Source organism: Aedes albopictus, chromosome 3 (assembly GCF_035046485.1).
Source record: "Aedes albopictus strain Foshan chromosome 3, AalbF5, whole genome shotgun sequence".
NCBI lineage: Eukaryota > Metazoa > Arthropoda > Insecta > Diptera > Culicidae > Aedes > Aedes albopictus.
This window is the reverse complement of record NC_085138.1, coordinates 272,618,058-272,643,306: the sequence shown is the minus strand read 5'-3', so window position 1 is coordinate 272,643,306 and position 25,249 is coordinate 272,618,058. Positions and strand designations below refer to the sequence as shown.

The 25,249-nt window shown below is 42.1% G+C and overlaps 1 protein-coding gene across 1 annotated transcript; it reads left to right on the top strand.

Annotated features, from left to right (window-relative positions):
- Positions 1-10,076: 10,076 nt before the first annotated feature.
- Positions 10,077-12,432, top strand: LOC115257877 (potassium/sodium hyperpolarization-activated cyclic nucleotide-gated channel 4-like). The gene is made up of 2 exons (XM_029857836.2): positions 10,077-10,836; positions 11,111-12,432. The coding sequence occupies exons 1-2, from the start codon at positions 10,189-10,191 to the stop codon at positions 12,341-12,343; spliced, it is 1,881 nt and encodes a 626-aa protein (XP_029713696.2). The 5' UTR covers positions 10,077-10,188; the 3' UTR covers positions 12,344-12,432.
- The last annotated feature ends 12,817 nt before the right edge of the window (positions 12,433-25,249 follow it).

The window sequence follows — 25,249 nt, the reverse complement described above, 5'->3', positions numbered from 1 at the left end:
TAAGGAAATATATTTTTTTCTTCTAGTTTTTAATCAAAACCTGTGGTTTTCACAGCTTTAATCATCATATTACATTAGAATCTACTAATGAAAAATAAATTTATACCGATTTAGATCATAGCAGGCTGAATACCGCACTATGGCCAAAACTCCGGGCTGGCCAAAACTGAAGCTTCTACCCTAGTGTTGTACTTTTTGTAACAGCGCGCGCTGAAAGGTTAATGTGTCGAAGAAAAAGAACATGACGGTAAAGATGACAGTGAACGTAAAATGTCAAATACCGGGCTTGGGATTAAACCCATGATCATTCGCTCTTGAGGTGGATGTGCAGTCTACTAAGCCGCGGCCGGCCTCCGCCTTATTTGTGCACACGTGTTTCAAAATGTTATTAGGTTTCCACTCAGTCTAAGAAAACCTCCAACATTTAGAATTGCAATTCCATTTTACGAGCCGATTTTATGAATGAAAATTTGACAGGAGGTGACGTCCTAACCCGTGAAAATCAATAGCATCATCAAAATTGTTGTCACTTCATAAAATGACTCATTCTAGTCGACATTGTCATTACCAATCCTAATCGATTCGATACTTATTTATCCTAGAAGAAAACATTATAAGGCTTTGAAAACGTAATTGCTTGCAGTCATATTAGTGCCTTATTCATTGGATCAACAGTCTTACAAATTGTCACATTTTACTCAGTAAGTCTTCGTCGGAAATGTCCCATCACGTGCGGTTTGCAAAAAAAAAATCCATTTCACAAGCTCTATAAAAATCCTTTCCTAAGCTTCCATGTTCTTGCGACTTCGTTTCCGATCGAAGACATTCTCCTGCACAACTTGGGAACAAAGGAGCTTGGTAGCTAATAAAGAAGTTGGTCCAAGAAGTTGCAACCATGGTCAACGCTTTCTTGCTCCCACGCAGGACGTTTTGCTCGCTGTTGTGTGGTCCTTCTAAGTCGTCGGTGGCAACCCAGCATATCAGCTCAATTTAGCACAATCACACAACAAGCTCTTGCAACAGCCAGCGTGGGTGGGATGGGGCGAGGATCCTAAGAATGTAAGGGCAAGCAAGTGAAAGCGATGTAACTTATTCAAGCACTCGGAAAATGTGTCTTATGCAATAATAAACTTTTGTTTTTTTCCATCCACCACGAAACATTAAATTTCATCCTTCGCTCGACTTGATTCCAAGAAGGATGACGGCGGCGAGCAGGATATGCGACATGATCTGTGCTGCGAAAATCTCTCGCCGTCAGACGACAAATGGCCATGAAGTGGAGGAGGAAAAGTTTATGAAAACTTTTATTGGAGCATTTACACATTTACAAGATTTATACGAAAATAAATACTTTGCACATTACACTTTGGATCTTTGCGGCTCTCTCGTATGGACTGGGGACTTATCGTCTCGGGTCTTTTGAGAAAACTGTCTCCAGCCATATCGAAGACGAGTCTTCGCCTTACTGGCATCTGTTTTCCGGGTGAGATTTTTTTTTGTGTTTTCTGCATGCATCGTCTTCCTATATGTTGGCAGCACTCAAACCGTAGGCTACAACAAGTGGGGCGGAACAAGAACACGGACCAGAAGTGGCTAAAAGCTGAAAACCGTAGCATATGTTGCTTGCCGGATGCGACACACAGAGATGAAAACAAAGTTTGGTGCAGTTTTTCTTTATAACCAACGTCCCAGACCCGACGCAACAAAGCCACACTGTAGTTGTACCTACAGAGGAAATGGTTTATCCTCCATTCTGCTCGGGGAAAGCATATCCCGCTACTGTTGGAAATTTTGTCAACCAAGGAGTCTTACCCCCGGTGCATTTTTTTTTGCTACACACGTACAAACATCTCGGTGTATTAGCATCAGCTACATGGATGCCGCTGCCATGAACAATGAGCGAAACTTTTCTCTTAAAAGTTTATTTGTGTCTTCGCCTGTTTGAGCTCCTAGGTTCAAACACTTGTCCTTTTCAAGGAGGGATAGGTACCTATTTTAGGAATTTTTCGGGGGATGTGGTTTATTGTACTGTAATTTAAGGAAATTCGTACAAGAGCGAAAGTTGAATTGCTACATTACATCTCTTTTATTCTATTCTATTAAAAAAACGGATGCCATATGTAATGATTATACGGCATTAATTTACATGATGTTACCAATACCCAGATAACCAAGAAGCAGGTAAATAAGCCGTTCAGTACATTAATAACACCGTTTGAAATGCTTGCTGTTGTATAAAAGCAAGTGTTATGCTGGGGGTCCAAAATTAGAAGAAACATTGCTTTTCAAAATCCATAGGTACCTACTTGCCCGTAATAAGCATATTTAATGTGAAGGCTATTTTTTATACGGAGCAATAGAAATACTTTTTCAAAGCTAACCAAATGTAATACAATCCCCTCATCTCCTACCTACAACACCAATCTCTACCTCCCCGTGGTACCAGCCGGAAACTACGAGCAATATTAGGAAAGATTACCAAACCCAGTCAGTGGGAGCATGTTGTCGGAATTTTTCTTATGTATTAGGAAAATTCTTTGGGAATTTCTTTGGCCATTCCGTCGATAATTTCTTCGGTGATCCCTTTCTGAATGAATTCAGTGCTCAGCACTTTCTCTGAGAATTCTTTCGAGAATTTGTTTTGAAAATCCTTCAGTATTTAATTTTAAATCTTCTTCGAAAATTCAATGGGAAGCTTTATCGACAGTGCCTCTAAAACTTCGTTAGGCCAATGATTTGTAGTTTTTCAAAGAATTATTTTATTCCAGCCAATTTCTTTGGAAATTCTGAAATTATCAAATGGGCTTGCTCAAAGAATTAATTAATTAATTAATGCAATTTTCAAAAAATAGTATAAAACATATGAAAATGGAATTACAAAAACAATTGGTTAAGACATTCTGGGAAGGATTGTCAAAGGAAAACACGAAGAAATTTCCGGAAAACTTTTTGACAAATTTCCCAAAAAATATCGAATAAATTTCCATTATTATTACCTAATAACCTGATTAGTTTCTGAAGGAGTTGCCAAAGAAATTCCTGAAGAAATGTTGAAAGTTTCCAAAGAAATTTACCCAACCAAGTCCCAAAATAAATTGTCGAAATATATTCCAAAGGAGTCGCAAAAAAAAAAAAATTCCATGAAAATTTCCCCAAGTACTCACAAACAAATTTTCGAAGAAATTCTCAAAAAATATGATGAAGAAATTTCGGAAGGAATTCCTAAAAAAATCTTGAGAAGTCTCCTAAGTAATCGCCGATCGATTTTTCAAAGAGAATGCGATTCATGCCAGAGAAATTCTAAAAAGAATTGTTGAAGAGCTCATCAACGTAGGATGATATATTAGAAAATAGTATACACTTAACCAATATGGCCGGGACCCGTGGCGTAGTGGCTGCACGTTCACTTCATAAGTGGATGGTCATAGGTTCGATCCCGGCCCCGGAACTTGCAATTTTTCGGCAGTTGCTCTTCCTCCCGGGAGCTGCTGACACCTGACCCAGTAAACATTTTGGATCTTTTAATTTCGCTTATATACCACGATATATAGACCAAATCAATCTTATAAAATGCACAAAACTGTAACATGCGTACCAAACTTTACGATTTCGTGGTTGAGGCAGCGCCACCATGAGCCCCTGGGTCTGCTTCTGCTGCGATGTCCTACTGGGTTCCAGTCTAACGCTTGTTTGCAGATTTCGTTCCCGGGCCTGCGTAGAGTGTGGCCAACCCACCTCCACTTTCGCTCCCGAATTTCTGTCGCTATCGGCTTTCGATGACATCGATGATAGAGATCCACGTTGGAGAATTGTGAGGCCACCATGCACGAATTATATACCGCAGGCATCTATTGATGAAGACCTGCAGCCGTTCAGTTTTCTTTGCTGATACCTACACATTAGTATTTACTGGCGTATAGCAGCACAGATTTCACGTTCGAGTTAAAAATTTTGGATTTTGGTGCGTCGACTGATCTGGTTGTTTTTCCACACATTTCTCAAACTCGCAAAAGCAGCCCTCGCCTTCTTGATCCATGCACCTATGTCGATCTTGTTCCTACCATCGGCCGCCATTTGGCCAGTGTTGCGAAACTCATGCTCACGAGTAAAAAATACTCACTCACCTTACTCATTTGTGAGTAATGCTCACACTGTGAGTTACTCGCGTATGAGTATACTCACGCGTGAGTAATGACGTCATACTCTCGCGTGAGTATTACTCACAAGTGAGTAATGCTCACGTGAGAGTATGACGTCATTACTCACGCGTGAGTTATTCATTTTACTCACGGTGAATTTAGTGAGTAAGTCATTTTTGTTGGTTTGAAATGATGTTTTCGTTTGTTCTGTACTGCAATGGTGATTATATACTAGGCACAGTTTTCGAGGAAAGGTGGATCTGCTCGAGAGCTTTGGCACCATAGGCTAAAACCTCTTATTGTTTACCTACGCATGCAAAGTAATATCATCAACTAGGAAATTTCTATATTTCGCCCCACTTTGTTAAGGGTATAACTTTTTTCGCATACTTCGGGTCACTTTACGGTATTCAATAAAGATGTTTGGCATATAATTACCTACCTTCAAATAAAAAATGGTAGGGTCAATTACAGCATCTCCTAGGTCCAAACATTTAAAACTTTTCTTTTCTGCATACATTTCATCGTTTTTTTCCATATGGCTAGTTTCTATTACTGTGCAAAAAGATAGGGCATGTAATGGCCAAATAGTGGTTTCGCTTCAAAATTACTTGAGCAGGCAAGTAAGGAAAAAAGTTTTACACTGGTAACGCCTCCCTTGTAAATCTAAAACAGCTGTAGTTTTTCTGCGCGGAAAAATAGTCGGTTCTATTATTCCGTAAGGAAATGTAACGTTTTTCCTCATACTAAATACTTGATCAGTTTGTAATTTAAAGTTTACAAAAAATAGTAAATTTACTTGAGTGCTCTACCTTCGAACATGAAACTCACACACTAAACGCACCCAGCAAAGCAAAAACCAACAAAACGAATTGTTGGTTTTTAGGCAATTTTTTGCTAGAATCAGGTACAACTTTGTGCCCTATTGCTGGATGTTTCATAAAAAAGACTTGATAGAATTGGAACAAAACTTTATTGGAACTTATGGGTGACAAAAGGAACATATTCTGAAAGAATCTCATGAACTTTTTCAAGTCTTAGTTTTTTTATATATAAAGTTGGACCACCCTAACTATATGAGCCTCGGACCTTTAAAGAAAAAAAAAACTGCCGAGCAAATTACTACCAGTAAAATGGCCAGTAATCACACTTTCATCACTGCCTTTCAATCTGCTACGTGCGGAAGCGAACTTCGTCGTACGAATTATCGTGCATTTGAGAAACGATCGTTTACACATTAAATGTGTAAACGAATTTTACACATTAGATGTGTAAACAAATTTTGTTCAATGCGTTTAGTGTTCTTTGTTAAATTTACAAGACGCACAAGCATGAAAATACATTTCGTCAATTTAAAACAACGCTGAACTCAATTATATGTAAATGTCAGGCCTGCACTAACAGAAAAAAAAAATCACTGTTTTCAACTTAATGCAACCGCCCATTCAAATCAGCACCACGTCCTGCACCAAATTTTTGGCTTTACGCTAGTTATATGTGGATGACAGCCATTTCAGGGGATTGGTCTCTGTCTACAAGAGGTTAAGTTCAAACAGAAGCCCTCACGTTGTTGGGCTCAAATGGGACCTCTTCAGGACCGCCCTTAACGGAGCGCTTAGAACTAGCAGTATGTTGCAATTCACTAGAATAAAAAAAATAACAATAGAATTATTGACAAGCAACCTTGTCTACTGATTCAATACATTCGATCCAATAAAATATACCATTTTAATGTTTGATAGGATTCCAAGCCTTTAGATAAATTTTAGATTACCTATGAATATGAGTAAAGCATACTCGTGAGTGAGTAAATGCACGTCAATACTCACGAGTGAGTGTGAGTTGTACAGCGCTTACTCAAATGGGAGTAATACTCACGGTGAGTTTAAGGTGTATAACGATAAGGCGACAATTTGGTTTTCATGTTTATTAATTTATGGAATAGGTATTGGGCTAAGACCACAAAAACGGGACGTAACTGTAATACATTGAGTGGTCGGCGCCTCAATCACTCACAGTTTGACCCGGCTAAGTTGGTGGTATGTTTATGAGGATCGCCGCAAGTCAATAACATACGTGCAAAACATAAGGCAAATATGAGGAAGTTTTGTAAAGGCAACATGATATAATTTTGATGTTTCTTCTCTTAAAACTACCTTAAGCTAGTCTGATCTTGGGCAGCATCTGCTGCTGTCGACGCTGCTGCTGTTGACGATGCCGGGCCCCGCAGGATCGATGGTTCGAAAGCGCTGTTCCTCGAAAGCGCTATTCTTGGCGTGCACTAAGCACACCACCACTTCATGCACGCACACACACACACACACACACACTCGTTCTCCTTCCCGTGGCAGATGGTCTGCGACGGCCGAAGGTGTCGCCGCCGAGGCGATCGTTGGTGATAGTTCGTCCGGGGAACGACTGGACGCAAATACACGACGAGGCCGTGTCGACGAAGATACGGGCCAGTTTCCCAACCGGCAGGGTGCCAGTTCCACGCGTGCGTCAGTGACCACTTTTTCCGACACGCCGCCGTGATCTTCGGTACGCTCCAATGCCGCTGTACCGCCTGCCAACTACGACGAAAACGACGGATTGAGTGATCGTCCGGAATCGCGCTTCGGTCTAGAGATGAGTTCGGGAACCGTTCCGCAGCACCACCGCAACGTTGTTTTGGCCGCGTTCTATGCGCGGGAGAGCTGGCGATGGAATCCGTGGTCGCACGATTGCACTGAGACGGGTAACGGGTCTCAATCTCGCATAACGAGCCCTAAAATGTTCATGGGAAGTCGTTAGTCGCTTGTTAAGTGACGTAGAGTGAGTAGAAAACATACTTCCTTGTGAAGGCTCGTCTTTCGTCGAGAATGAGTCCTTTTGGTCCTGGATCGTCGGATCAGTGTTCGGAGTGGCTTCCCGGATTCGTTCTAAACCGTTATGGCGTTTGTTGGGTGGTTTGCAGGATTTACCGTGTTTTCCCGGTCGTTTGGCAAACTTTCGACCACTACTGTAATGGTGGAACGATCTTGTTTCTAGCGCCCAGGAAAAGAGCCCTGTAACAACAACAGATGGGATTAGTTTTGTTGTGGGACCATTCTGTCGTAGTGCAACCTACTTCCTTGGGAAGGCTCTTATTCATCCACAGGCGATCTTCCTTGGTTGGTCGGGGAATCATGCACAGTCATCCAGGATGAACTAAAATGATGAGCATGAGGGTTAAGTTATGCTCGTTGTGTAATTTGAGTGTCTTACCACTCGCAAATGTTGCTGTTGGCGTGCGGGATGGTTCTGTCGTGCAATTTCGGTTGGCTGCGGCTCTACCTCCCGGTTCCTCCTAACCTCTTAGAGCGAGCAGCGGCCGTGTGGTGAGCGGGATGGTTGGTGATTCGGTGGTGGACACCGGTTCCGATGTTTCCTCGTCGGAGGATTTGTGCACTGACACCTGTCAGTGGTGGGTGCAAATGAGGGCTAACTTTACTTATTTACCTTTGTTTTTATCATTACACACGTAATAAGTTGTAGGTAATTATTTGCAGTTACACATTTTAATTGTCATCGGCGTGACCCGTAACAGGTGTACTGCTCATACTCATGAGTGAGTTTGACTAGATGTGTGAGTACTCGCTCATTTCGCAACACTGCATTTGGCTACCAAGATATGGTCCACTGCACGAATTTATGCTAGCCTGCTTACTCTCACACGAAATTTGACGTTTGAGCGGTGCCGACACCTCTCAAACGTCAAATTTCGTGTGAGAGTAAGCAGGCCAGCATAAATTCGTGCAGTGGACCATTGGAGCTTTCAACATTCTCCACTGATTTCCCAGCTACCGTAAAGCTGGAAGGGTTGACCATGTTTACATCCAACGATTTGGTCTTGTTGACGTTGATAGTAAGACCTGCCGCTGAGGAGCGATTGGCAAGATCATCGAGCTTGCTCTGCATATCAGAGCACCGTTGAGCTAGGAGAGTAACATCATCAGCCAATTCGATGTCATTTAGGTGCTCCATGGTAATGGGTTGCCACAGCAATCCACGATTTGGCTCACGGTCAATCGCACCAACCAGGATCTCGTCGATTACGATTAGGAACAGTAGCGGTGATAGTATACATCCTTGTCTCACTAAAGCAACGACCCGGATGGGATCGGACAAAATACCGTTGTGCAGTACTCTGCACGAAAATGCTCTGTACTGTGCTTCAATGGAGCCGATGATTTTCTCAGGGACACCCTCGCGCCTGAGGGCTTCCCACATGTTTCCATGATTGAGACGGTCGAAAGCTTTTTCGTAATCAATGAACACCAGGTAGAGAGACTCTTGGAATTCATTGATTTGCACCAGGATGATACGAAGCGTAACAATGTGGTCCTAAGACGCCTTGCATGCAGTCGGCCGGAAATGTCCCAGTTTCCCATATGTTGCAGAATAATTGATGCAGTAGCTGTACGGATACTACGGGGTCAGCTTTGAGCATCTCAGCTGATATGCGATCGACCCCCGGGGCCCTGTTCGATTTTATGCTACGGATGGCTATTTCTATCTCCTGCACTGATGGAGCTTCGGTGTTGACACGGGTAATGCGTCAAACCTTTGGCAGATCATACTGAGGTGTTGATGGCGTGACCGACACTTGAAAAACGGATTCCAAAGTGCTCGAACCAACGTTTCAACTGGTCAGCCGGGTCGGTCGGTAACTGTCCAGACGTGTCTTTCACGGGCATCGTAGCATTCATCTTGGTCCCACGAAGGCGACGTGAGACATCCCAGATGAGACGGATGTCGCCGGTGTTTGTGGCCTTCACGCCTTCATCGGCTAGGGAGTTTGCCCGCGCTTTTTTGACCCGTCTACATGAGCGTTTCACTTCCGAATTTCAGAAAGAATTTCAGAAGGAATTGCTGAAGGAATTTCCAAGCAAATTCTGGAAAAAAATGTCCAAAAGAGTTTTAACAGAATTGGTGAAAATTGTTTTCAAAGAAATTCCCGAAACAAATCTCCAAGAAATTTGCCGAAAATAAATTCAAGGAGTTACCAAAGTAATAATTGAAGAGGTCTCCAAAATAATTGTCTAAGAAATTTGCAAAATAATTTCCGATGAAATTCTCATATACATTACATTCGAAGTAACTTACATTGAAATTGTCAAAGGTATTGCAAAATAATCTGCTGCAGGAATTCTTTAAATAATTACTGAAGAAATCTCTACGAAATAGTCTTCAGAGTGCTATTTGAAATTATAGAAGAGATTTATCAAAGAATTGACAAAGAAGTTTTCAAAGGAATTCAGCAAATCCTTTGAAAACTGCCGGATAGGAAAGTTAGAGAAATTCCAAAAAATATTACCGATGAAAATCCAGAAAAAAATGCGACAGGTCTTGCCGAACATATTTCCAAAAAAAATACGAGAAAATACTTGGGTAATATCCAGAAGCATTGTCGAATAAATTACCAGCGCCATCTTACGACTATCTTGATTGTCCGCATTACGACGGTATGAAACCGACCGAACTCAATCAATTTTAAAACTCCGGCATGACATTTTTGAGTTTAGCAAAACCATCTTGACTAGGAAACCTTGATAGTATTCTATCTATGCCTTGAGCGATTGAACCCTTGAAAAAGTTCCCATAAGACCCCAAGCAGCACACAAGTCACAAAGGAGTGTCGACAGCGCAGGTTTTTGGTTGTACAGGAGCAACATTCATGTAATTCAAACTAAAAGGCAGTATAACTTGAAAATGACTCGTCTCCAACCAAAAAGCTGCGCTGTCAATACTCCTTTGTGACTTGTCGGAAAAAAATTATTTTCGAATCCCCAAATATCATACTTTATTGCAAGTGTTTCACATTTTATTTTGAAATGATGAGAAATATACTAATGACGACTTCTTCAAATTTAGCACAATTTAATCATTTGTTTTACAAAAACATCCTGGACCAACAGACTGCATGTCTCCGTTTCTGATCTACTCTAGTAGGCATCGACATTGTCGTTACCCTCATCTGTCACCGTAGTGTTTTACCAACGAAAATGTTTGCACCTTTTCTGAGGTCATGATCGCCGGCCATCGTTGTACCCTCAGGCACCAATCAATTACCCATTTGGCCCCAATTTTACCGGGAACATCGAGATGGATCAAGCTCCGACGGTTCATCCGTACCCTAATGTTGGCCTCGCCGGATCATCCCGAGACGAAAAACTATCTGAAGAGCCACACCCAGATTTCGAACGAGAACAAACGACAAGTTGGTAGCCATCCCTCGTACGTGATCCATCCTTTCAGCGTCTTTCGCCAGTACTGGGACATGGTGGTGTTCGTTGCGTTGACGTTGCATCTGCTGATGTTGGCGTTTGATTTCACCTTCCTGATCTTCCAAGACGAGCACGAGTACATGGGTGCCATACGGTTCGATTTATTCCTGTGTGGTGTCCTGTTGGCGGAGGTAATGCTGAAGTTTATCACGGGGTTCGTTGTGAAGGAAACCAACGAAATCGTCCTGGAACCGAAGCGCATTGCCTTGAACTATCTGAAGTATGGTCGACTGGTTTACGATTTACTGCGGGTGATGCCGTACATTTTGCTCTTGGACACTTTTAACCGAGCGTACTATCGTTACTCGGTTGACATTTATTTGGCTTTCATCATCTATTTGTATACGATCAACATCTTTCGGTACAAGGAAATATTCAAATACTTCAAGGTAAGCTGATCAGCTTTCCACCCATGCTTTGATAATATGTATTTTTCCACCATAAAATGATTAACTAAACATGTCCCTGTTGTTTCAATAGTTCTGTATCAATGTTTTTGGAGCCTGTCCACGGGACTTTAGACTTTGAAAAGACAGTTAACTTTGATAAATAATATTGAAATTTGATCCTAAAACAACAGATATATGATTTTATTTGTTCATATTACGATGCCCAAACAATGGTTTGATCGCAAAACACGCAAATCGTTTTTGATCCTTTCAGATTATCCCAACAATCCTCAGAGTTGGCGAGAAGAAGATTCTTCTAATGAAACTTGTGATGAACACCATCTACGTTCTGCATTGGAGTGCCTGCTTGCGATACATTCTGCCAGAGCTCACCATCGTGATGGAACCGAAAAGCAGCGAGAGCGACGTGTTGGGCTTGACTAGGAAAGGTATTCAGGACGAACGGTTCAGCGTAGGTCATTTTCTGGTTGATGTTTATTGGCGGCACTATCGACATGAGGACACAGTTCACTATCCGGTGTCGCAAGGACGCGTGATCATTGAGCCACCCAGCTTTGAAATGTACATGCGCTATTATTTCAAAAACCGCCCGGTGGATAAGCGGATGGTCGATCGGAACTTCATTTTGATGAAGCTGGACGATATTCGAAGAAACGCCACCATTTTTGAGCGGTACTTGGGAAGCATGAAATCAACTGCGAAGATTTGTCTACAAGCCGGGAGAGATGAAGATGCCGGACTACATTTCATCAACAACATTTTGACTTCATTTCTTTTGCTTGGTGGTTGGATTTGGTTCACATACATCTTGCTGAGCATGGTTCGCCTGATCGTGTCCTCCGAGATGAGTCAGACAAAGTACGAGGAGTTTGTGAACGAAATAAGAGCATATGCATTCAACAAACGCCTCAGTGACAGCTTCAAAGACAAAATGCTGCGTCATTTAGCCTGCCGATACAGAAGACACTATTTCAACTCGTCCGCTATTTTGAAAACCATGTCTGACAATTTGAGAAGAAGCGTGCAAATGGAAATTTGCTACCATTTGCTCAGATATGTGGAGATGTTTCGAGGGTTACCGAGAGCCGTCATCGAAGACATCGTGGACAACCTCAAGTATGAAATCTACCTGGAAGGAGACAAACTCATTGAAGCCGGCACTCAAGGAGATGCGATGTTTTTCATCAGGTACGGAACAGCTGCCGTTTATTCAGCAGGGGGCGTTGAACTGGGTCATCTGATCGATGGTGCTCATTTTGGAGAAATGTCAGTGCTGAACAAGGGCAACCAGCGAACGGCAACCATTGTGGCTCTGGAAAACTGCGAAATCTACCGATTGACGTACGAATGCTTCCAAAAACTGATTGAACCGCATCCGCACCTGCTGCTTGGGATGCACAAACTGGCTGAAGAAAGAGTGGCTAAAGCGGAAAGGGACAGGCTAAGCCTACCGGAGTCTGAAGTGTACGACAATTTTCTCCAATAAATTTAGAATACAATCGAATGTGTAGTGTATCTTTAATCCTCCAGGACGCGCGCCGTTGTAAAAAGTACAAAACTACCAAAAAACCTTGATCGTCATGAACAGCGCGAGCGCGGTGCAGTTTCAGTTGCTTGGTGGCGCGCGACCTGAAAGGTTAATGCTTATAGGCCATTCATAATCCACGTTGACTTTAGGGGCGGTAAGGGGGGGCTGGTATGGAAGTGGTTGTCTATTCAAAGTCTATGCTCCATACAAATTTTAAAATTTTTGTATGGACGAAAGTCTACGAAGGGGGTTCTGAGATGGCAAAATTTTGGTTTATACGTGGTTTATGAGCATCCCCTTAATTTGTCAAAGCTTTATCCCTGGGCTTGGATTATATCTTCCAGGGAGAATTGATTTCGGGCGGTTGGTTTGCTTAGCAAAGTATTGCTGAATGTATAATCAATGGCAACTACTTTTGTGTAAATCAGATCTTCTGATAACAGTGATGCTAATATGACAAAAAAAAAAAAACTAATGTAGCGGGAGCATACACTGTGGTGCATAATTGATCGGATAAAAGCCGATTTTCATATAAAACTAGCTGCCCTCGGCAAACTTTGTCTTGCCTACTGCGTTTTTTGACGTTTCAAGTCCCTAGCCAAGCGCCCAAGTCCCCGTTCAAAATGTATGAAAACCTGATTTTCAAAAACTCTCAATTTTCCCATGTTTTAGGCGTCATAAACATTCCTTGGGTGAAAACTAGCAGAACAAAACTAAGACGACCAAAATTGGACCTTCCGTTCGCAAGTTATGCGCGGTCCCACGTATGCCACTGCATTTTTATATATATAGACTAGCTGTACCCGTCAAACTTTGTCTTGCCTAGATACTGCGTTTTTTGACGTTTCAAATTTCCATCCAAGACCAAGTCCCCGGTCACAAAACGTATGTAAGCTCGATTTTCAAAAACTCAATTTTTCCATGTTTTTTGCCTCATAAACCTTCTTTGGGTGAAAACTAACAGAACAAAACTAAGATGACCAAAATCAGACCTTCCATTCCATTCCATTTCCTAGATGGCCAAGGTAGAGATGCTGTAACTATGGTTTGCTCTTATAAATTCAGCTCATTTTCGACACGGAACTACAAAAATGTTGAATTTGACGCAAACGAAGTACAAAATGTTACAGATACAGGTCTAGGCGTGACAAGGCATTTAAAATGTGCAAAGTGATCGAACAGCGGTGCCCTTTTGATTAACGCCGTTATCCGATAATTTTGCACATTTTGAATGCATTGTCACGCCCAGACCTGTGAACAAAAACATTTTGTACTTCATTTGCGTAAAATTCCGCGTCAAAAATTGAGCTCAATTCATAAAAGCAAACCATAGTTACAGCATCTCAGGGGGAATGACACTTCCTTTGCCAACTGTAAAAATCCACATTTATCCGTTGCTAACCGTTGTTAACCCTGAAAGGGATACCTTCATGGCCTCAGTTCCGTCACCTCACTGAGTGTGTTCCATCAAAGACGAGCTCTGAAAGGCGCCTGGAGTCCAAAGAACCCCAGGTATCCCTTTTAGGGTTAACCGCGTCTAACTGCTGCTCAGTTAGCAGCGGTTACGGGCTGTCCATAAACCACGTGGTCATTTTTTGGGAGATTCCGACCCCCCCCCGCGTGATCTTTCGTTCATACATTTTTTTTAATTTTGTATGGACCGTGGTCTTTGACCAAACTTGCACCAAACTAACACTGTGTTGATGTCCTCTTGGAGGTCGGCAGAGTCGAGAGGTGAACACACCACACGAAAGAATTTAAGGTCGTCAGCAAACGAAAGTTTAAAGGACGAAAGCAACAAACACACGTCGTTAACAAAAATGTTGAAGATCAGTGGTCCAAGAACACTTCCCTGTGGGACTCCAGACGTAATGTAAAACATGCGAGATTGTGCCGAGTTAACCACTAGGGATTCAGGAAGATGCGTCCAAATGCATATAAAAAGGCAATAATTTATTGGTTTAATGCATGCATTCATTGCATATATTTTTTTTCTAAGAGAAACCAAACAAAATTTCAGCCTTAATACAGTTAAGCTCTTGAAAATAACGTTTTTTTTGTAAAGACTAACATTACGGCTTCGTATGTTTATGCGGGGCAGTATGCACCCTTTTTTTTTCTTCTAAACCATAGGAAGATAATCTGCTCAACAGACACCCTAACAGAAGGTTAGGGTAGTGTAGGTCTGACAGGCCGTCTTCTACAACAAAAGTAAAATCCAAGACTACTCTCTCCTCGTACCCACTAAACCATTCCTATGGTCGCCAAACCCTACGTCTCTCCGGAACCACCAAGAAGATATTGCTTCAGAGATGGGCTAGTGCACATCGCACCCACAAGGTTAGTTGCGTAGCCTGCAGCAACGAACATCGATGACTCGCTTTGGAGAGTCCATCACGGTAGCATGCTGGCGCTTAGCCAGTTTCCCGAGTGGTCCTCGCCACTCTCTTTGTCCTCGGAAGGCGGGCAGGGTTAACCCCGCCCGCGCCCTACTGCTGAGCGGACATCAAGAACTGATGCCCACGTGCAACCCGATCTGACCTGCCCGTAAGGAAGGGTATCACTACCCTTCAGGCCCTATCAGATGCACCCGTAGGATGCAGACAGCAGGATCTCACCTACCCCGACCCTTGCCGGGGACCCCTTTCCAAACGCGGGCTCGGATCCAACCCAGTAGACCGACGCCACGTCAGCACCGCTACCGGGACTTCCTCTCCGCGGCCACTTAATCGTTGTAAGGGTCGATCTCGATCGCAGGGCACCGGTATGACCTACGAAGCCGACTCCGAACCCCTGGACCACCTCTTGTACTGCATCTGGACTAGCCACTCTCCGAGTCCACGCGCCACCTCCTCTGTAGCTCCCAGAAGATATGGGTGATAGCCGTTGAAACGGCGTACCAGCCAAACTCATCCCGAAACATCCTCTGGACCAAGTTGTCCGGGTTTGTGTCCTCCCCGCATGTGGCAAGCATGCGGTCCCACGCGCGCTGCCATTTGACCATAGAGGCCATCCTGGCAGTCCTGCGTATGCCTCTTGTGCCGCGCATTTCGAAGCACTCCATGTCCTCACTGATAAGAATGCTGATAGGCACCATACCAGTAATGACGCAGAGAGCGTCGTGTGACACGGTACGGTATGCGCTCGCAACCCTCAGGCACATATGCCTGTAAGTACTTTCCAGCTTCCGTCGGTAGCATTTAGTACTTAGCGCGGTGCCCCACGCCGGGCCGCCATACCTAAGTATGGACGTAGCAACACTAGCCAGAAGCTTGCGCTTACTGACGTACACCGCAGAGCTTTTGGACATCATCCGGGACAGTGCCGCAATAGCTGTGGATGCTCTTTTAAAGGCATAATCGACGTGGCTACCGAAGGTAAGCTTATCGTCGATCATCACGCCCAAGTGTTTGACGGAGCGCTTTGACAGGATAGTAGAGTAAAGTGGGGCAAAAGTTCGAGTGGGGCAAGAGTTTCTTTTAAAGTTTTTGAGCTCAATTCAAATTATTTTTTTCGGGTGTCAAGGTTGTTTGAAGCCTTTTTGAAAAAGAGTCTTTCACTCCAAAAGTTACGAAAATTGATTAATATTTCTACACTCTCCTACACTGATCTCCGTCTGCTGCTCCGACTTCAGGTTGTTAACAACCGTCACCTCTGTCTTGTGGTGAGCCAGCTCCAGTTTCCTGGACCGCATCCACGCCTCCACAACCTTGATCGAGTGGTTGGTAGTCAACTTTACCTCCTCGATCGTTTCACCGTAGACTTCGAGCGTAATGTCGTCGGCAAATCCGACAATTACCACTCCCACTGGATACTCTAACCTCAACACCTCGTCGTACATGACATTCCATAACACCGGACCCAGGATGGAACCTTGCGGGACTCCTGAGGTTATGTGAAAGCACTTCCGACCCACCTCCGTGTCGTAAACTAAATAGTACGCGATTCTGAAAGTAGCTTCCGAGAATCTTGTACAAGTACTCCGGTATCCCCAGACGCAAGAGCGCATCGGCAATAGCAGCCCAACTGGCGCTATTGAATGCATTCCTTACATCCAGAGTCACTACCCCGCAGAAGCGAATTCCCCTCCTCTTAGGCTCGAGTGCTTTCTCAGCGGTTTTTGTAACCGACAAGATAGCGTCTACGGTGGACCTCCCCTTTCGGAAGCCATACTGGTTGCTCGAAAGACTATTTACGCCCTCAGTGAACCTCAATATTCTGTTGAGGATGATCTTTTCGAGCACCTTCCCCGCCGTGTCAATCAAGCATATTGGTCTATATGCCGACGGGTCTCCGGGTGGTTTCCCCGCCTTTGGCAATAGTACCAGGCTCTGCCTGGTATGCACCCTTGCTCGGGGTAAAATGCACTACAACAATGGGGCAGGATGCACTCAAACAAAGGGGCAAGACGCACCACAACATTGAGGCAAGATGCACCGTCGAGTTTAGATTTTTTTTTTTTCTTCTTAGACAAAATGCATGTTTTATAAGGTTTTAACCTTCCGTAACTCGCGCGGTTGACTACCTGCGTCTGCACCACGCTAATGCTGAGTACAAAAAGCGAGATTTTTTCAACGTGTTGTACAAAATACAACCGCGCGATCGTTCGAGGGTTAAGACAAACAATAGCTCAATTTTGTTTGCGATTACTTACAGAGCACTCATAGATATTATTACAGCTTGTTTTCTATAGGTGCGTTATGCCCCAACCAATGGAGTGCATATTGCCCCAATCAATAGCAAAAAATAAAATAGTTTAAAACATATAATTTACGTAGATTACTGTTTAAGTTATTTTTCCTATGCTTAGCATTGCCTTCAATGAACTGAATAAACACAACAGCATTAGATGTTTGGTCGGTTTTCACCATCAAATCATTCGACAAACGATTGAATCAAATTACATCAGAATCGTGCTTTTCAATTTTTTTCATTTTTCTCACTAATTACGTAACGCAGATATGTAAAATTTTCCAAATGCTCATTTATTAAGACGTTCTATTAGACTGATAAGGTTTCAATGCTCTAAAACCGATAATCCCTGAAAAACAAAGGGGGTGCGTTTTGCCTCGACAGTGCGTATTACCCCAGATGCCCCTACATCCGCGGTACGGTCTGATAGGTAAGACATAACCCACTCGGTTATCCAATAGTCCATTTTACGAGCCGATTTTATGAATGAATTTTGACAGGAGGTAGTGTCCAATAACCCGTAAAAACCAATATCATCATCAACATTGTTGTCACTTCGTAAAATGGCTCATTGACTCTTGACCAATCCAAATTCCTGTGTGGTAGTGGTTTGTGTTCAGATTTCCCGTGTTAATGTATCTGTAAGAACTTTGTAAACATCTTTTGTTCTCACGTATATGGATAGGCTTTCAGTAGGTTTCGTGAGTCTTTTTTTGGACAACTCAATTTGGAAAGCCGATATGTTTGAGTTTTTCGACTGTTAAGAAGTGAGGTACGGTATCGAATGCTTTGGCAAAATCGACATACACTGCATCGACTTGCCGCCTCGTTTCAATGTTCCGGGACAGCAGGGAAACGTAGCACATGAGATTTGTGGCTGTCGAACGGTGTTTCATGAACCCATGCTAACAGTCAGATACACCGAGAAAAATTTCTACTCAATGACTGAGTTGGCCTTACTCAGAAATCGAAAAATCCTTTGTTTTCTTACTCAGTTTCGGCTAAAAGTGGGACAACCCATTGGCAATGGGTTGTCCCACTTTTAACGGAAACTGAGTAAGAAAACAAAGGATTTTTCGATTTCTGAGTAAGACCAACTCAGTCACTGAGTAGAAATTTTTCCCTGTGTACTAACAGCGATGCGACAGAGTACATATAAGACGTTATGCATAAGTTTTTCGAAAACTTTGCCCACACTACACAGTATGGAGATACCGCGGTAATTTGTTACCCGGTTAACGTTGCCAGATTTATGGATGGGAACAATGGATGCAACATTCCATGCTAACGGAAACGTTCTATCACGAAGCGAGCGGTTGAACAATTTTGAAACCGGGGTCGCGAGTTCAGCGGCGCATTCTTTTAAGAGGAGTGAAGGTATGCCGTCCGTTCCTGATGCCTTCTTAGTGTCGAGGTCTCTCATTGCTTCTTAAACTTCCTCAGCAGAAAATTGGATGACAGGAAGATTGATATCGTGCGTAGGAATATGAGAGAAGCAGTCACGACGTACTACAGGCGACACTTTACTGTATACACCCTCGAAGAACCGCGCGAACCAAGGATGGATTACTGCACGAATTTATACTTGCCTGCTTACTCTCACACGAAATTTACCGTTTGAGCGGTGTCGGCACCGTTCAAACGTCAAATTATCTGTGAGAGTAAGCAGGCAAGCATAAATTCGTGCAGTGGACCATTGTAATGAACATATGGGAGCTATAAATTTTTGACAAGTTTAAAGTCTGAACTGCCCTAGAGCCACATGCTTAATAAGGGGACCAATACCCTATCTTCAGAGGTTATAAAATTCCGTTCTCTGGAAAAACTACCTCTTCAATAAATTTAAATACATGCCCAATAGAGAAAAATGCGAATTTTCGAATTTAACTATTTTTTATTTGCGTAATCGTTCTTTGAAGACGCATAAAAAAGAGTTCCTCCAAAAATGACCTTTTTTTCATTTCAAGAATTGCGCTAAACTGTGGAGGAAATTTGTTCTGATAAACATAATTTTCCTATATCATGAACATTCTGTAAAAGAATATATTTGTGCAACTGCCATTCTTTATTTAAAAGATTTCTATAGTACCTCCAAAAATAAAGTTATGTTTATTTTGAATACAATATTTTTGAGGCAGTTGTGAACGTTTATAGTTAATTTCCGATACAGTCCTTATGCGGCAATCGTCAAGGTTTGTTGATTTTGTTCGATAGGATACCAGTTTGACGGTTCGATAAAAGGTATTTTTGGCTTCACACTCTTCGCTTCTCTACCTATTTTCCCTGCACTTTGCTGCGAAGCGCCAACACTCTATTAATGATTATTTTAACAAGCAATGTTATTGGGATGAAAGTTAACTTCCCTCTTGCGTCTTTTATTGTGAATTAGAGTTTCTTGTATAAACTTTCTAAGCTTTTTTTTTTATTTTATACTACATCATATTCAGTTGTGTACAAGATGAATTACATCAAATCAAATACTTGCATCCAATATTCCTATGCAAGCAATTATTGAGTGGGTTAATCTTGATACAGTGGGGAGACGTAAAGCAGAAGTGTAAGGAAAGGGCTCGTTATTATGGAGCAATCAGGGAGGAGGGTACAGGCACGTCAAACTCGAACAAACTACGCCTAACTAACGTAGGCACATCAAAGGGGGCCGGCCCAACCAAGGGCCCAACGTTGTAACGTCACGCCACTCACTCCATTTTTAACAAACTTTTCCAATGAAAACTAAATGTTCAACAGATTAACCTTATTGGAATTTTACAAGGAATCCGAATATGCAAAAATATTTGAGGGTTTCCAGTCGAGTTTTTGACCAAATAGGCGTCAAAACGTTATAACGTCACGGTAGAAAAGTCTTCATAATTTTCTTTAGGAAACATCAATCCTATCAGAAGCTTCCTCACCAATATCACCATATGTTTATATAAATTGTCTGAAACTTCTCCATTTTCCTGACTGTTAACCTCTGCGGAAATCCGCCTATGCATTCAAAACATTTTTTACGGATATATTTTTTACTTGAATTTGGTAAAACGTTCTCTCGTGTACATATTTGCCGAAAATTGTGTTATAAATTTCTTCTTAGTTAGAACTTCTGAATATGATTCCCTCGGGATTCTTTCGTTAATTCTAGTAGCAGTCTAACGAGATTTTTTGTAGGAATCCTGCTACCACCATTTCCAAAAAAAAAACATTAAAATCTGTATAACTTAGGTCATAAGCTAGGTCATAGCCTGTCATAGCATGTTTTGACCTAGGATTTTTTTCAAAAATGAACTTATTTGTTCATCTTATAGATAGATTTCTAATATTGAAAAATACCCCCCCCCTTCAGTATTTTCGCCCACAAAATTTCATTTTAGTAATTTTCGCTCCCTTGGACCTGATTTTCGCCCACCAGGGGGTGATTTCGTCCACTTTGGGAATCACTGTTTTAGATGCTACTCCTAGTCGTCCTTCACTGAAACACACCAAGAGATCATCCGAATATTGGTCGTATTTTCCGGAATAATCCGAAGAGAAAATCGATGAAGAGAAATTGATCATTGTAGATACGCCTGTATGATACTAAACGCGAGAATTGATTAGGTTTTCGAAAATCCAAAATTGAAATTAATGCCAGCTGAAAGCTAAAGTAATGTTTTCATCTTATATTTATATCCTACATACAGCTTTTATCCATTCGCTTCCCTTGTCCCTTCGCATCTCATATGAAGCGTTCGGGCTGCACACAATAAAATCAAAAGTTGCATGCTATATTTTGAAAGCTTCCTTTTTCTATCGGAAGCAGTCTGAAGCGTACGTATGCGCCATCTGTCAATTCAGATGTAAGGGAGTAAAATAGAAAGCTCAATGAGTTGTGGAACTGAAATTGGATTAAAAGTTTCAATAATACTGGTATAATGGAACTGAAGCTCCAAAGGACAATTTCAGCAAATCACCATTATAAAAAAACCCAGATTTATCCACCTAGTGGTGATAGTGCCTTTCTCGTCGAATATGTACTCATGATCTTTCCGTCGACGCAATCAATCTTGCCTTAGAGTCAGTGATCAGCCCCAAATCTCTGTGCTTTGGTAATGGACGAGAAGGGGGAAATGCTCATAACAGCGATCTGGGACTGTACCACCTACGAATTTCTGAATCATGAGAATACTTTATTTAGAAAATCAAGAATTTTATCAAGGTCATCATCGAATTGGGGCACTTATTCCGACGTTATATTCAACGTATGGGCAGAGCTGAAAGTATCAGTCCTTTCAGTTGACTGCTTGACCACCTTCACTGGAGGCTGATTCATACCAAGATGACAATTACTAGCCGGGATTAACACTTATGTGGCCGGCAGGGTACCCGGGTACCTTTTTCAATTTCAAATCTCGATATTTTAATGATTGTTGAGACTAGGATGTTGGAACTCTGTTAGATCTTAGAACTTGTGAATATACATCTATTAATGGGGTTGACCGAATTTTAAAGTGAGGAGGGGCAGGGGGAGGGGCTCCTACATTTTTTTATTACGTGGAAGGCCGGCAGGGTACCCGGGTACCCACAAAATTGAAATGATCATATCTCCGTCAATTTTTCATAGATTTTGGAAATTTTAAGCTCATTCAACTCAGAAACTCATCATCTATCGGGAAAATATTTGGTAAGACCGATCTAATCACCGTGGTTTTCGGAAAATCCATATTTTTGGGAGCATGTCCTTATACCATATTGAAACCCACATTGTTAAGGCTAGGATATCTTAAAGTGTTTATGGTCAACCATGGCCCCACGAGAAGCGTGTTCCGAAATCACAGTTTCAAAGTCAACACGTTTTATGATTCCAGGCCAGTCAGATACAATATGCCAAAGCAATTTTAAGATGCTTGGTACCGAAATTGCTACTAACTTACCGAAAATCCCGTATATTGTATTGTATAAAAACATGGATCCGTTAATCCGGATTTTCCGGTACCCATGGTGATCGGACCGGTCCAACCAAATACGATCTCGATAGATAATGAGTTTCTGAGTTGAATGAGGCAAAAACTTTTAAAATCGGTTGAAAAATCGCTGAGATATTGCTCTTTTCACTGAAAATTTTCTTTGCTTCGCTGAACAACATGACGTTTTCTTCCAGCGAAGGCTTACGCGATACAGAAAATCGCTGAATTTCCCACTAACACTGCAGAAAATCTGTCAACAATAACTCAATACACATGCATTTTCAGCGGAAAGATCTATTTGCGTGACAACAATCCACTCAGATGACTACCGGGCGGCCGCCGTCAAATATCAGGATTGCCAACTGTCCGGCGACTGCTGTCAGTTTTCTTTGTCGCCGAATCTGGCGCTGGGTCTTCGGCGCGGAAACCAAAAGGTGGGAATAAAATTTTGGGGTTTGCGCGCAATATGATCATTTCCATTTCGTGGGTACCCGGGTACCCTGCCGGCCTTCTACGGGTGTTTTTTTTTGCTGGCCACACTACGGTTAAACTTTTTCCACAGAACACTTTGACAAAGTTTTATCTGCACATTTTATGCTATAATTTATTATCATTGGTTGCAAAATTCATGTGGAATTTGTAATGTAGTAATTTGAATTGCCAATGCTATATCACATTCAAATATCAACCACATTACAGAGCTCGCCCTCCAGCCGCATCAAAATTTTGCGTAGTAATTTTAGACGCAAATAAAGATTTGAAAGAATGTTCCGGGCTGATGCGCTTAAATTTTAATGTTTCTATACAACGTTGATCCATCCTACTGTAAATTTACGTCTCAGGAATCTAAAATGGTGTGATTTGATGAGATCGCTTTAGTTTTTTAGGTTTTTGGTTCTTTTACACATATCTATCGCTTGCATTCATTCAGTTCACTTTCGTAATTTCGCTAAAGCACCCAACGCTGCTTCTGCAACACCACCGGTAGCCTCTTATGTAATCTGAGTATATTTTGTATTGCTTACGAGACCCCCGGAAATGATTCCGTAACACTACCGGTATATTCCTATTTTCTTATCATCCATGCATCAGGTTACTGACAAAAACGCGATTTGATGTACCACAAGCATGGGTTTGATTCACTTTTATGTATGTCCACTTCCAGTGGGACACCCTTAACCGGTTCCGGAAAATTTACATGGTTCATTTTTACATTTGACCAATTCCGGCGGGACACCTGAAACCGGTTGTGGAATACTATCGGTGGTCTCTAACGTAATCTGAGCTGGTTTTCTTGAAAACCTTTCATCAGCTTATCGAAAAACCGCGATTTGAAGAAGCGCATGCATGGAGTTGGGTTCCCTTCTACATTTGACCACATCCAGAGGGACACCGGGAACCGATTCCGGGACACTACTAGTTTCCCAAGCATGATCTGAGATATTTTTTCTTGGTAACCGTTCATCAGGATACCTTGAAGGCCATTTGATGTGTCGCGGATATTTTTTTGGTTCTCTTTTACATTCGGCTACTATCAGCGAGATACCTCAAATCGATTCCGGAACACTATCAGTAGTTTCTAATGTGGGCATAGCTTATTTTCTTGCTGATCGTACAAGTTATCGAAAAGGCCATGATTTGATGTGTCGCATGTATGAATTAGGCCACTTCCGGCGGGACACCAGGAACCGGTTCCGAGATGCTACCGGTTCAGATATGATCTGAGACTATTTTCCTGCTTACCGTTCCTCAGTTTATAGAAAAAGCGGCGATTTGATGTGTCGCATGCATAGGTTTGGTTCACTTTTATATATGGCCACTTCCGGCGGGATACCCAGAACCAGTTCCGGAACTCTACCGGATCAGATATGGTCTGCGACTATTTTCCTGTTTACCATTCATCAGGTTACAGAACAAGCGGTGATTTGATGTGTCGCATGCATGGGTTTGTTTCACTTTTATATTTGGCCACCCGGAACCGGTTCTGCAACACTATCGGTACAGATATAGTCTGCGACTATTTTCCTATTTATCGTTCATCAGGTTATAGAAAAAGCTGCGATTTTATGTGTCGCATGCATGGGTTTGGTTCACCTTTATATTTGGTCACTTCCAGCGGGATATCCGGAACCGGTTCCGGAACACTACCAGATCAGATATGGTCTGACACTATTTTCCTGTTAATCATTCATCAGGTTACATAAAAAGCGGTGGTTTGATGTGTCATATGCATGGGTTTGTTTCACTTTTACATTTAGCCACTTACAGTGGGACACCCGGAACCGGTTCCGGTATGCTACCGGTTTAGATATGGTCCAAGACTATTTTCCTGTCTACCATTCATTAGGTTATACAAAAAGCTGCAATTTGATGTGTCGCATACATGGGTTTGGTTCACTTTTATATTTGGCCACTTCCGGCGGGACACCCAGAACCGGTTCCGGAACACTACCGGTTCAGATATAATCTGCGACTATTTTCCTGCTTACCGTTCGTCAGATAATCGAAAATGCCGTGGTTAGATGGGTCGCATGCATGGGTTTGTTGCAATTTCATATCTGGCCCCTTCCTGGGGTACCGGTCCGGAACACCTAAATGGCCATAACTCCGGAACGGCTGGATCGATCTGAACCATTTTCAATAGGAATCAATGGGACAATATGCCGCGTCGAATGAACTATCGGTCGTTGAAATCGGATCATATTTACTATCCAAAAGTGAGGTGATATTTTTGTACACATACACACATACACACGCACACACATACATACACACACACATACATACACACAGACATCATCTCAACTCGTCGAGCTGAGTCGATTGGTATATAAGACTTGGCCCTCCGGGGGTTCTATCAAAATTTCATTTTTGGAGTGAACATATAAAGGGTGATACGGTCAAAATTTGGTCACACAATTTTTTTCATAACTTGAGACTGCGTACACCAATACAGCTGATTTTTGGACCAGTAATGGTACATTATATGTAGCTTATACCATAAAATTTTCATCAAAATCGGTTAAGTATTTGCGGAGATATTGTGAATCCTGAAAACTGCAATTTTAAAATTTTGTACAAAGAGGATTAAAAAATAAGAACACATTTTTACTCTTTTATTTATAGAGCCAGAAATACTGAACTAATTTCAATGAAAATTTTTCTGTGTGTAAAGTATACATATCAAAATGTTGTGTAAAAATTTCATTGAATTTGATCCAGCCGTTAC